This window comes from Macaca mulatta, chromosome 18, assembly GCF_049350105.2.
Source record: "Macaca mulatta isolate MMU2019108-1 chromosome 18, T2T-MMU8v2.0, whole genome shotgun sequence".
In the NCBI taxonomy this organism is placed as follows: Eukaryota; Metazoa; Chordata; class Mammalia; order Primates; family Cercopithecidae; genus Macaca; species Macaca mulatta.
In genome coordinates, this window is record NC_133423.1 from 5,870,447 (window position 1) to 5,883,097 (window position 12,651).

General features: G+C 33.7%; 1 protein-coding gene across 2 annotated transcripts in view; it reads right to left on the minus strand.

Annotated features, from left to right (window-relative positions):
• Positions 1-12,651, minus strand: part of ZNF407 (zinc finger protein 407) — a 458,811-nt gene that overhangs the window by 171,594 nt on the left and 274,566 nt on the right. Inside the window, exon 7 of one of the 2 annotated variants that reach the window (XR_013408133.1) lies at positions 7,355-7,506. Coding sequence is in view for 1 of the 2 variants with exons in the window: in XM_001085704.5 (XP_001085704.4) it covers positions 7,386-7,506 (121 nt within the window). In the remaining variant the exon portion in view is untranslated. The remainder of the gene's footprint in view (positions 1-7,354; positions 7,507-12,651) is intronic. The other variant, XM_001085704.5, reaches the window with a different exon arrangement.

The following is a 12,651-nucleotide window of genomic DNA, read 5'->3' on the forward strand; positions in this document are numbered from 1 at the left end:
ACTTTGTGTTCAAAATGACTCTTCTAATTAATCTGTGATCTCAATGCCTGTTTAAGCTACATCAACAAACAAAGCAACTTATTTGTAACTGATAAACAAAAAGTAAGAGCTCTGATTCTTTTTCTTTTAAAGACATGTGAACCAATGTATAATTTTTAATGTTCTGGAATCTATTTGTTTTCAAGTTTGTAAGATCTTTTACTTAAATGAGGTTTTTTGTGTGTGTGTGTGTGTGTTTTTTTTTTTTTTTTTTAGATTAAAATGTAACAATATTAACTAAAGGCCTAGTGTAAATGCTTGTGCTATATTAGCACAGAGCCTCCTAGGCTGAAACAAAAATTTTAAAAAGCCTATGTACTTGTGTGTTAGAGGGCAAGAAAGAAAATCATGAATAAAGCAAGCTGAATATGAAAGTAACACTAGATAAAAAACATTACAGAAAATACAAAACCAAATGAAAAATTAGAACTGATGAGATAAAATTCACCAATGAAATGGGCAAAGAAAAATAGGAAATATTTCATTCAGGAAGAACTCAAGTTCTGCTGCAAAGAACTGTCTGAAAAAAGGAAGAATAGATTAATACATGGTACAACTTTCACACTTCATTACAGAATGTCTGAACAGATGATACAATTAAGACGACATTCATTTTATTGTGTTGGTGAACCCCTCAAAAAAATCCCGCCTAAACTTGCCAGGAGCTTCTACTCCGAGTGAAAGATAGTACACCGGCATCAAGTGTCATCACGACACAAGCTAGGAGAACCTTTCAAAGCACTCTTTATGCCTGCCAGGGCCAAACAGCTTCGCAAACCAGCCACCACACTGACATCTACCTGTGGCTGGCTGAACTGTGTGCAGGTGAGGAGCAGGAAGGGGTGATGCGACCAGGAACAAGCACTGCACAGATAGTTCAGTGGACACATTTGTCTTCCAGAAATTCATCGCAATTTGAAGAAGGCCTTGGAATCGTTATTAGTCTAAGCAAAGTTTGGAAAGGAAGTGGAATTTTAGGCTTTCAAAGTAATCTTTCAGCCTGGGACATTTGTATTTTTATTCCATCAACTAGATTGGCAGTTACAATAGAGTAAAATATAAAGATATATAGACTTGAGATAAATGACATAATGAAAACGTGTTGACGGGTACTTTAAATGACAAAAATAGTTTTAATTTACAGTCTGTTCTGATCAAACCAGGTTTGCAGCATTGATCAAACTACTTCAAATCTCAAGTATATCTAATATTAATTCTAGACATTTTCATTTTGATTATTTTTATGGGATCCCTTTATTCTTTAAGAACTTCAAATTTACCCAAAAGAAATAAATGCAACCTCCGATTCTTCGGAAAATTGTGTACTGTTCATTTTGGTATACATAATTTCACTTTTCTCGGTAAATATACTGCTACAGAGATAAAGATCTATTTTTTCTCATTGTCTTTACTCAGGGGCAAAACTACATTGGTTCTATCCACTGCTTCTTCTGGTACAGCCTATGAGCCTGCACAGGAAGCAAAAGGAAAACGGAAAGTCTCTGAAGAGATTATCCAAAAGAAGAAAATTACTCCCTGTGGAGTGAGTCGCCCTAACTCAGGATGCTGCTGAAACAGGTGGCAGAACAGAACAATGAATCCCATTGTATACTGAATTCTTAATGCCACAATACCTAAGGAGGCTTGCCTTATTACTTAGCTATGCATTATCAACATAAAGTGTTTATACAAGAAAATTGTACAGAAATGTATACTATTATCTATGACATGAAAAACATGTTTTATAACTGAGATATTTAGATAAATATATGTTTAAAACATTAAACTCAACTTTCAGGAGAAATAAAAATTATAAATACAATTTTTTTGTCATTGCATCTTAAAACTTCCTTTAAAATACTTCCAGCAATATGCAAAGTTCAGACAAAATTCTATTAAATTTAAAGTATGTTTGGCAAAAATTTTCAAGGATGTCAATACATAGTATCAAATGGTGGTAAAGAACAGCAAATTTGCCCTGCGTCAGTCACACGTGTAAGAACTTGAGACATTTGATTAGAAATACTCAACAAAATGTTTAGATATGAAATCAAAGAGATACTGGAGACTATTCCAAAATGTAGGCACATTCCTAGTTGAGCATCACTATCTGTTATGACGTTACTTCAAGTATCTTTTGACTTCCCCTCACCCAAAAAAGAAAAAAAATCCTCTTGAGATCAAAAACTATTTTGCAGAAGTCATTAACACTGGTTAAGAGCTAGATCAGCCATAAGTAGGGGGGAAAACACCCGAAGTGTATTTCCAACAAATTTAGCAAAATGACGAGGTAAATCTTCAGTATGAGGCAGGGACTGCAGATTCCATTCTTCTGCTCCACGAGATACAGACTTTCTACTCAGGGTTATGATGTCAAGTAATGAATAAAGAAGAAAAATAGAGAAAAATGTAGAAAGTTAAAAAAAATTTAAAAAGAGTATGTAAGGTTAGAAGTACTAAGGAAGTGACACAGTTAAGGAAAACTCTGGCCAAAACTAGACTTAAGGAGCACTGATGCTATCCCAATTTCAATAATAGAGACACAATATGCAGATGATAAAACCGTCAGAGTCTGGCTTGACATTTCAGTTTTCTGCAATTTACTAAATTATCATTTAAAGTGCAATGTAGCATTACCCTTAATATTTTTATACTACAGGTAGTATTTCTATGTTACTTTTCATGACTTATCAGTGCTTTACTGTTTAACATGCATTTATTACATATCCCGTATAAATCATAGAGAAGAAATGGAAGCCAATGGGAAGATAAGTTTCACATAAACAAAATCCCAACTGAGGCCACTAAAGTGAAATACATCCACTCTGATGTGGAAGCCAGTGTGATGAGTGAAACAGAACATAGTTCAATATTTAAAAACCCTATGTTCGGAAAGTAGGAATTTTATGCTATTCCAAAGTTTACTTACTATAACACATTAAATTTTTTTCTATTTCATTCTTATTAATACAGAGGTGATATGTAACAAAGAAAAATAAAAACACAGAAAAATGTTATTTTTTTTCATTTTAATGCAGAAACAAATCTGAAGAATTTGCTACAGAAATAATATTCTGGACCAGTGTGCTATGAATCTAATTTGTGTTTTGAAATTATAATGAATAGTAATAAATGGCAAAAAAGTTTTGGAGTAATGATTGAATACAGTGATTTGTAATGGATTAGACTTCTGGATATTTTAGACAGTAAAAGCTAATGAAGGGGGTACATGTTTACATTTAAATAGAATGAGATGTCATTGCGTAAATTAATAATGCAAACTTGAAAAATAGCCTCAGGTTCAAAAGACCAATTATAAAGTTCTTTTGTAAACAAATCTATATTTGTATTTTTCATGAATAATTATAACTACTAGTATTTCTCCACTAATGTTCAACTTATAAAATGAGAAATACATTTTCAAATGAAATTTAAATAATATTTCAGTTTCTAATGATGGTAAGCTGCCTGTAAATTAAGTGTTAATAATGGCAAATACAGGAATACTCCACAGGAATAATTTTTATCTATTGATATTACACAAATAAAAACATAAAAGTAGAAGTTACATATTTTGAGCAGTAAAATATTATGAAAATAAACCAGTGAGATAAATACGAAAATAAATTAAATAATTTTCTTCTTAGGAAATATGTGATCATCTTAAAGACTTATTAAATCTATGAAAATATAACATATTCAAATTTATTTATGCTGTGAAAGAATACATTTATGTGAGGTAAATACGGGATCCTGTTCCTATTATCATATGCAACAAAAACAGTATTTGGAATCTTAACTATCTGTTCATTTTTAAATCTTTTTTTCATCAACAAGAAAGTAAAGATACCTGTTCTAACCATATTTCATTCATATTCTCTCACGTCAGAAGTGATTCAAACTTTTGCGAATTTTTTATACTCCTGGTCAAGGTGAACTTCCCTTTTGTTCTCTAGTAAAAGAAAGTCTATTCACAGGTACGCAGAATGGCGAAGCTGTCCCAGGAACAGAAAGTGTTCAAACCATTTACTTTCATTAATAATCAATTATTCAAAAGTTTTAAATAAAGGTTAAAAATTACTCTTTTATAATGCATATTAAGCATTTCAAAGGGAAATTTGGTAGCTATCACTGGATTTCAATGTCGTTTAAGTCTTTTATTTATAGAACAGTAACAATACACTTAGAAAACACCATCCTTTTAAATGTAGTACCTGACAGAGGTATAACATGGATGGGATCCAGCTGGCTCAAATGCAGTCCTAAACAGAAGCGAGGTTATTTCAGGGAGATAACTTGAATAAGGGATGAGTAATATGATCTCAACCTTAGTAAAAAGTGTAATATATTTTCAAACCAAGAAAACCTGAAATACTGTAAAATACTTGTATGGATAAATGAATCTACCAAAGCACAGTACTGATCAGAAGGAAAAAAATCACCACCTTTCCAGCCATACTATCAAAAGCCTTAAATTGTGCTTTTCGAAATGCATTTTAAAAAATCTGGAACATGCACAAAGATTTAGGCATAAGCATTTTCAGGGTAAAAGCCCGAAAATGGCTTATGTGTCCAAAACCTTAATAAATTCATTATTGTGCATCAATGTAACTTGGGGCCATGTGCAGATTAAAATTTCATTTCAAAACAGTAGTTTAAAAACTAGGCATTTTGAAACTGTTAAGTATTCTCAGCAATTATCCAACAATTGATTTTGGATTTAATAAGTTTTTAACTACTTCAAAAACTGTTTTTTAAAAAAAGCATATTGGCATGTATTAACAACAACATTGTAACACACTGAAGACCTTCAGGACATTGACACTCCTGCATTAACTTGTTGAGCAGTCTCCTGAGATGGAAAGGTGAGGGAAAACCTGAAACCATGACAAAACATTCCCTGAGATGACAGTGAGAACCAGGGCGAACGTTCAGCAAGTGACTGACCTGCCAGACTCTGGCTAAGTGACTTCAAAGTGCTTCTCACCTAATATTCACCATAATCCCACGAGGCTGGTCCACTAAGAACCCACAATTTACAAACGAGAAAGTGGCATTTCACTCAATAGTTTGACCACGGCCCCACAGCTAAGCAGTGCTGAGCCCAGGTTCTCCACACGGCTTGCACTCCTCATGACACCCTTGTGCTGTGCTTATACCAAACACAGAAACTGGATGCTGCGGCTAACTGGCAATTGTTATCAACAATTCCTCCTATTTAAAAATGTGTGGCTTGTCAAAACAGTCTTGTGCTATGTTTAATGTTACAATAAGTAAATACAGATTTTTAATGATTAAATCTACTTATAAGTGGGTAACGCTTTTCTCTGTTTTATTTGTGGAATTTTATATATAATCTTGTTTGAAATCAGAATCCTACTGCTTAAAAATAAAAGTTTGAAGACTATAAAGTAGTTATGTAGGAGAATAATTATTCACATGGAAAGGTATTTATAATTTTTTAAGTATAAAAAAATATATATACTGAAACAAAATAATTCCCCACCGACAACAGCAATAAGAACCTCATGCATACAGTAAAACTGACTGGGTAGAATCCTAAGAGGTAAGGGGGAAAATGAAAGGAAATTCTTATAATTTTCTAATTGCTTTTCTGTGTTTTACAGGAACTTCAACTACTACATGATCTCTTTAATAAGGAAAAAGAACATTTAATAATGTTTGTTTTTTAAAGAACCCATATTATAAGCACCATAGAATTTCTATGTCTACCTCTAATTAGATCACCATTTTACCAAATTTCCAAGAAACACCAATCCAGTGTTAAGCGAAGACAGAACTCATAAAATGTTGAATGAATGAATAATTAATGAATGAAATATATCTGTAATATCTCTGTACTATATGATGACCTTTCACATAAAACTTAATGCAATAATGTGGCTGATAATAGAAATTATGGCAATATATTTGCTAAATGCATAGGCTAGATCCACAGGAACACAAAAACCTAACTTTTTAAAGGTTTCAGGCTTAGCATACATAATAGTCAACAAAAGTGGGCTGCATTTAAAGACACACCCTCAATTTCATGTCATCATGTGGGTTGAGCACAATGGAGATCTTCAGCTTCAGGATAAGGAAGGCTCTCATCATTGAGGTGAGGCTTCTTAAGACAGATGTCATTCAGCTGCCTGCAAACTATGTGGGGTCCCACAGACCACCACATAGGGTCCAATCTCACTTTTGCAGGCTTCAGGCACAATGTGACCTGGCTGCAAGCTCTACGCTCCACCTGATCTTCCACTATGCCTCTCTACACATACCTTATCAAGTACTTGAGAGGACGAATTAGCATTGCCTGAGTCTATCTCATACTCTTCCGCACCAAGGCTTCGCTGCCGCCACTAAGTAACTCTGCGACCTGGCAGACATCACTCGGCCACTATGGATGCAAGTGAGTGCACTGAACATCCATGAGCTCCAAGATGCCTTCAGCAGTAACACGCTACGAGGTGTCAACCCCTCCTCATCCTTTCAGAACGCACGTGGATTGGGTCCTGGAAATAATTTTACCATTTTTTATGCCATGGCTGAGATGCTGTCTCCTCTGTGAGAACTTCACCTGGGTTCAACATAATCCTTCTTTATGTACTCCCCTGGCCTCTCTCTTTTCCCATTCAAATCTGTATTATAATTACTTATAAATATTGAGTCACTTTTTATGCTATATCCTTAAAGGCAGGATAATTTCTTGTATCATCTTCATTGCCATAAATGAGTGCTTTAGTCTAGACAAGATATCATAAATGGGTTGAATAACTGATTAATTAAAATGGTTTTCTTTGAGAAATGCAATAAAATCAGTGGAAAAGCAGTTGTAAGATAAAAGTATAAAATCTAAATGTTAAGATTATAGAAAATGGAAAAGAATGTTATATTTTTTAAACAGTAACTAAATTATGCATGATATTATAATAGCAGAGACATGTCATAAATTTGTCGAAACCCACAGAATGTTCACCATCCAGAGTGAATCCCAATTGAAAGTATAGACTCTGGGTGAGAAAAATGTCAATGCAGGTTCATCAGCTGTAACGCATGGACCGCCTGCTGCAGAATGTTGATAACGGAAGAGGCTCTACATGTGTGGGGTAAGGGATACACGACCCATTTCTGGACCATCCTCTCCATTTCATTGTGAACCTAAAACCACTTTAAAATATAGTTTATTTTTAAAAGTCACTAAAATTAGGTAATTAGCTCCCAACCTAATATATGGATTCATGGTGATTAGAAAAACTATACTTCTAATTGGGATTTAACAGGCTTTTAATCCATCATGGTGGCCCACCTGATTTGACTGCTCAGTGATGAGTCATTACCTGTAGTCACACCAGGGGCATCTGTAGGGCTTTTCTCCAGTGTGTACACGTTTGTGCCGAGTCAAATGGGACTGAGTTGTGGAGGCAAAGTTACACTCATCGCATTTGAAAGGTTTTTCTCCTGTAATATATCAAGAAATATTATAGATGAATAATAGTAACTGGAAATGAAGGAATAAACCTGGCATTGACAATTTAAAAAACACTTATTTCCATGAAATGCCAAGAATATGATTCAATGGACTCCACACATTTAGGACGTTTGAATATTTATTCTCAGAGTGAGAAAATTAGAAGATATCATTGATTTTTGTTTCTATATTAGAACGTCAGCAAAGTATAGATTATATGGTTAAGGTTCATTTTACATAAACAGGAATCTAAATTCTATGGATGGTTCAGCACTGTATTTATAATGGTTTAATAAACCATGTTACATCAGAGCCATTAAAAAAATCTTAGGTTAAAACCAAGGATAGGCATATAACAGAGATATACCGTGAATATATAATTTAAAACTGAGTAAAATCTTAACATTAGATATGAAGAAAAATAAATAAAATCAAGCTATAAATAGGCACCACTTTAAAAAGTGTCAGAAGCAACAAAAAATACCACTGTATTAAGCTGAGTAAAAAGAGGCCCCAAAGAAATATTTAGAATATTTAATACCACATTAAAATATACCAACCCTGTGTAGATATAACAGACACATAAATAGACAGACAGACATAGTTAAATAGACAGACAGACATAGCTACGCAGCACTTAATGGCAGGGACAGGTTCTAAGCAACGTATGATTAGGCAATTGCATTGTAGTGAGAATATCCTGCATGCACTTATACAAACCTAGATGGCACAGCCTACTACACACCTACCTAGATGGTGTAGGCTATTCCTCCTGGGCTACAAACCTGTACAGCATGCTACTGTACTAAATACTGTAGGCAACTGTAACACAATAATAAGTATCTGTGTATCTAAACACATCTAAACACAGAAAAGGTACAGTAAAAAGACAGCGTTATAACCTCATGGGACCACCATTGTGTATGTGGTCTGTCATTGACCAAAAGGTTATGTGATGCTTGACTATGTGTGTGTGTGTGAACGTGCTTATAAAATGTAACCGTTCTGCCCATGAGAAGTTCATGGCTTGCCAAGGACAGGAAGATAGTGAAATAGCATACTGGTATCTTCAACAAAGTATTTCCTTCCTTCATTTGACACCTCCTTCTCCTTTAAATAATTCCTCCCCATCCCACACACATTCAAAGAATCATCAAGTCTTATCAGCTTTTAATTCCAGTAGCTGCATTGGCTGGTAGGCACTGAAAACAAGGATATTTAATTTTAATTAATGTAAATTTAAATGTAAAAACTGATACTCGACTGAGCTATTGAAAAAATGTTTAAATATGGTTGGAACAGCTTGGGAATGTGAATCTACTTTTTGAAGTGTAACTTTTATCAAATCTAAATATAGACCATATATTTCAGATGAAAATTTAGCCTCTGAATTGAGATGTTCTAAATTGTAAAATACCAAATTTCAAAATCGCAGTACAAAGATTATAACAAAAATATTGTTAATAATGTTACATTGATTTGATGTAGAAATTATAATAATTTGAATTTGGTTAAATTAACTGTTGTAAAAATGTTTACACCTGTTACGTTTTCTTTTTTTTAAATACAGCTACCAGGAAACAATATTATACATGTATACATCACATTACATTTGTATCAGACAGTAATGATTTAGAAAAAACCTCACTCCCCTACTCTCAAAAAAAAAAATCTATAGTAATATTGTTCTCAACATTTTTCCTGGCAAATTTTACATATAAGATGGATTAATTTTACATATGTTCAATAACTCTACTTGTTATTTCTTACTTTCCATGTTTTTGTGATTGCTGTATGAGTATACTGACTTACTTAGAAAATGAGGAGTAAAATATCTTACTTTAAAAGTACTCTCTATCAGTTCGGCTATCAACAAAACCATATCTGTCCTGAAAATTAGAACGTTTAGAAGTTTGCCCTACATTCTACGTCTATTTATACTGCTTACACATAATTGTAGTAACATTTAACTGAATCCATATACAACCCATTTGGTGGTATTTTCTCTCTTATTGCAGCACAGTAGTTAGATGAAGCCAGATGGACTTCAATTCTGATCCTAGTTTTGCCACATTTCACTTGCTACCTGTTAGACCCTTTGAACAAGATCAAGAGAATAATACCACCAAACATGCAGGGTGATTGTGAGGATTAAAGACAACAAAAAATACGGAAAGATTATACTTAACACAGAGTTCTCAATAGCCAGTGGCTTTTATCATTATGATGACAGAACTGCCTAAACACTGATAATTGTCAACAAGTCTCTGCCAAAGATGAAAGAAGCACACAAATGCTTCTCATCAAGAGCTCATAACCAGGAAAAAGATGAACAGCTAGCAAACATAAAATAATTCATGGTTTTGCATAGTTACTGAATATGACATAAAGATATCACTTAACAGATCCTACCAGGAAATATTTGACTTATTTTTTTTTAAAGACTATATACCAAGCAGAGTAAAAATCTGAATTGAAAGGGATTTTTGTCTCTTTCAGCCTTTTGTCTTTAAGATAAATCCCATCTATAGTACCCTATTCAAGTGGTCACCCAAGGTCTGCTTGAATAACTCTTTGTTCTCAGTCTCTAAACCTCTGGTCAAATGACTTAAATTGCTATAGACAGCTCAATTGTACTGAAATGACTTACACACAAATTTACTTTTATGATGATGGCAGATTTTGCTTTAATTTGATGGAAAATATATGATATTCATACTGCATAAGAATAAAAAATAGCTGAAGCCATTCAAATTTGACACAGGAATATTCTGTATCATGAAATCATATGAACACCCACACATAGCATCTATAAGATTTGATTTTGTTCATTTAAACAAATAAATAGTAATTTAATGCACACCAATGTCAAAGTGCGGTACACATGACAAACAGAAACACAAAGGAAGCACTGGTCTAGATAAAATGCCACCTATTATAAATTATTTTACTAACTTGACTTATATCTGTCTAGACTGCCCATATGAGGCCGAATGTATAAAGCATTTTAAACAGCTTCAATGAGGCATAATTGACACACAAAAACGTCCATTTGGTAAGTTTTGTTATTGATGAAACTCTGCCACAATCAAGATCATGAACACAACCATCACCCCCAAAAGGACTCCTTTTAACTTCCCAATTCCCTGTTCATCCCTTTGTCAAGCCACCACGCTTTCTGTCACCATTATATTAGTTAGCATTTCCTAGAAATTTATGTACCTACATACTTATGGTATGAATTCTCTACTATCTGGACTCTTTCTCTCAGCATAATTATTTTCTGACTCATCCATGCTACTGAGAGTATAAATACTTCATTTATTTTCATTGCAGAGTAGTATTCCATTATACGGGTGTACCAAGTTTGATCATCCATTTGTCTACTGAAGGACATTTGGGTTGTTTCCATTTTTGGCTACTACAACAAATAAATCTTCTCTGAGCCTTCACATGCAGTCATTATATGAACATGTATTTCCTCATTCCTTGGGTAAATCCTGGAGGATGATAGGTATATGTGTATAATATGGTAGGTATATATTTTGTTTTGTAAGAAACTGCCACACTGTTTCACAAAGTGGTCTGAACATTTTACATTCCTACCAGCTATGTATGACTTGCTTCAAATCCCTGCCAACACTTGTTGTAGTCAACGCTTTACACCTGCATTCCTCCGAGGGTGCCAAGGATCTTTCCATGTTCTCACCTGCCATACCTTTATATTCTCTGGGGAAGTATCTGCTTCAACTTTTTGACTTATTTTTAAATGGTTGTTTGCTTTCTTAGGATTGTGTTTTGAAAGTTCTTTACATATTCTGGATAAAAATTATTTATAAAATTGGTCACTTAAATGTACTTTGTCATTTATCTTAAGTCTGTTTACAGTGCCTTTTAAAGAGAAGTTTTACTTTACAAAGTTTTCAATTTATCAACATAATTTTTCAGGTTATTTTTTATTTTATAAATCAGGCTACTGATGTCATATCAAAGAAATCATTAATCCAAAGTCAGAAATAATTTTCACCTATGTTTTCTTCTAGAATTTATATAGTTTTAAGTTTTGCATTTAGATTATGATCATTTTGAGTTAATTTTTGTATATGGTACAAAGTATGGGTCAAAATTCATTTTCATTGCACATAGATAGCCAACTGCTCCAACATAGAACGTTGAAAAAACTAAATTGCCTTTGCTCCTTTGTAAAAAAAAAAAACCAATTCACCATGTAGTATAGGTCTACTTCTGTAATCTCCATTGTCTTCCACTGACAAACATTTGACTATCTTGATGCCAATACCAGAAGAGTTTCATTACTGCAACTTCATAAGAAGTCTTGACATCAAGAAGTGTAAATCCTCCTATCTTTCTCAATGTTGGTGACTTATTTCAAGCCTTTGAATTTCCGTATAAATTTTAATATCAGCTTGTCAACATCTTTAAGAAAAATAGCCTGATGGAATTTGGATTGATCGATGAGAATGAAATGGAAATCCTAATAATATTAAATTGTCTGATCTATAAACTTGGTACATTGCCCTGTTCAGGTGTTCTTCAATTTCTCTCAGCAGTGTTCTGACGTTTCTACCATTAGGGTTTCACACATCATTTGTTAAATTTATCTTTAAATATGGTGCCTTATTTAAAAACAATTGACAAATAGATGCACAGGTCTATTTTTGGATGGTATTCTGTTCTATTGGTCTGTGTGCCATCTTTATACCCCCAAAATACAATTATGATTACGGTAGCTGTATAAATAAGACTTAGGTAGGTAGTATAAATCTTCTACTTTTAATAATATAAGTCTAAGTGGTCAAGCAATTTAAACATTTTGTTCAAAATTAGCTGGGCACGGTGGCGGGCGCCTGTAGTCCCAACTACTCCGGAGGCTGAGGCAGGAGAATGGCGTGAACCCGGGAGGCGGAGCTTGCAGTGAGCTGAGATCGCGCCACTGCACTCCAGCCTGGGTGACAGGGCGAGACTCCGTCTCAAAAAGAAAAAGAAAAAAACAAAAACAAAAACAAAAAAAGATTTTGTTCATTATGCAAATTCACAAATATATTCTGATGTCTCCTTATTCCATTCAATCTAAGTGTTTATAAAATGTTTTGGCCTTATAACTCACTGCTCTT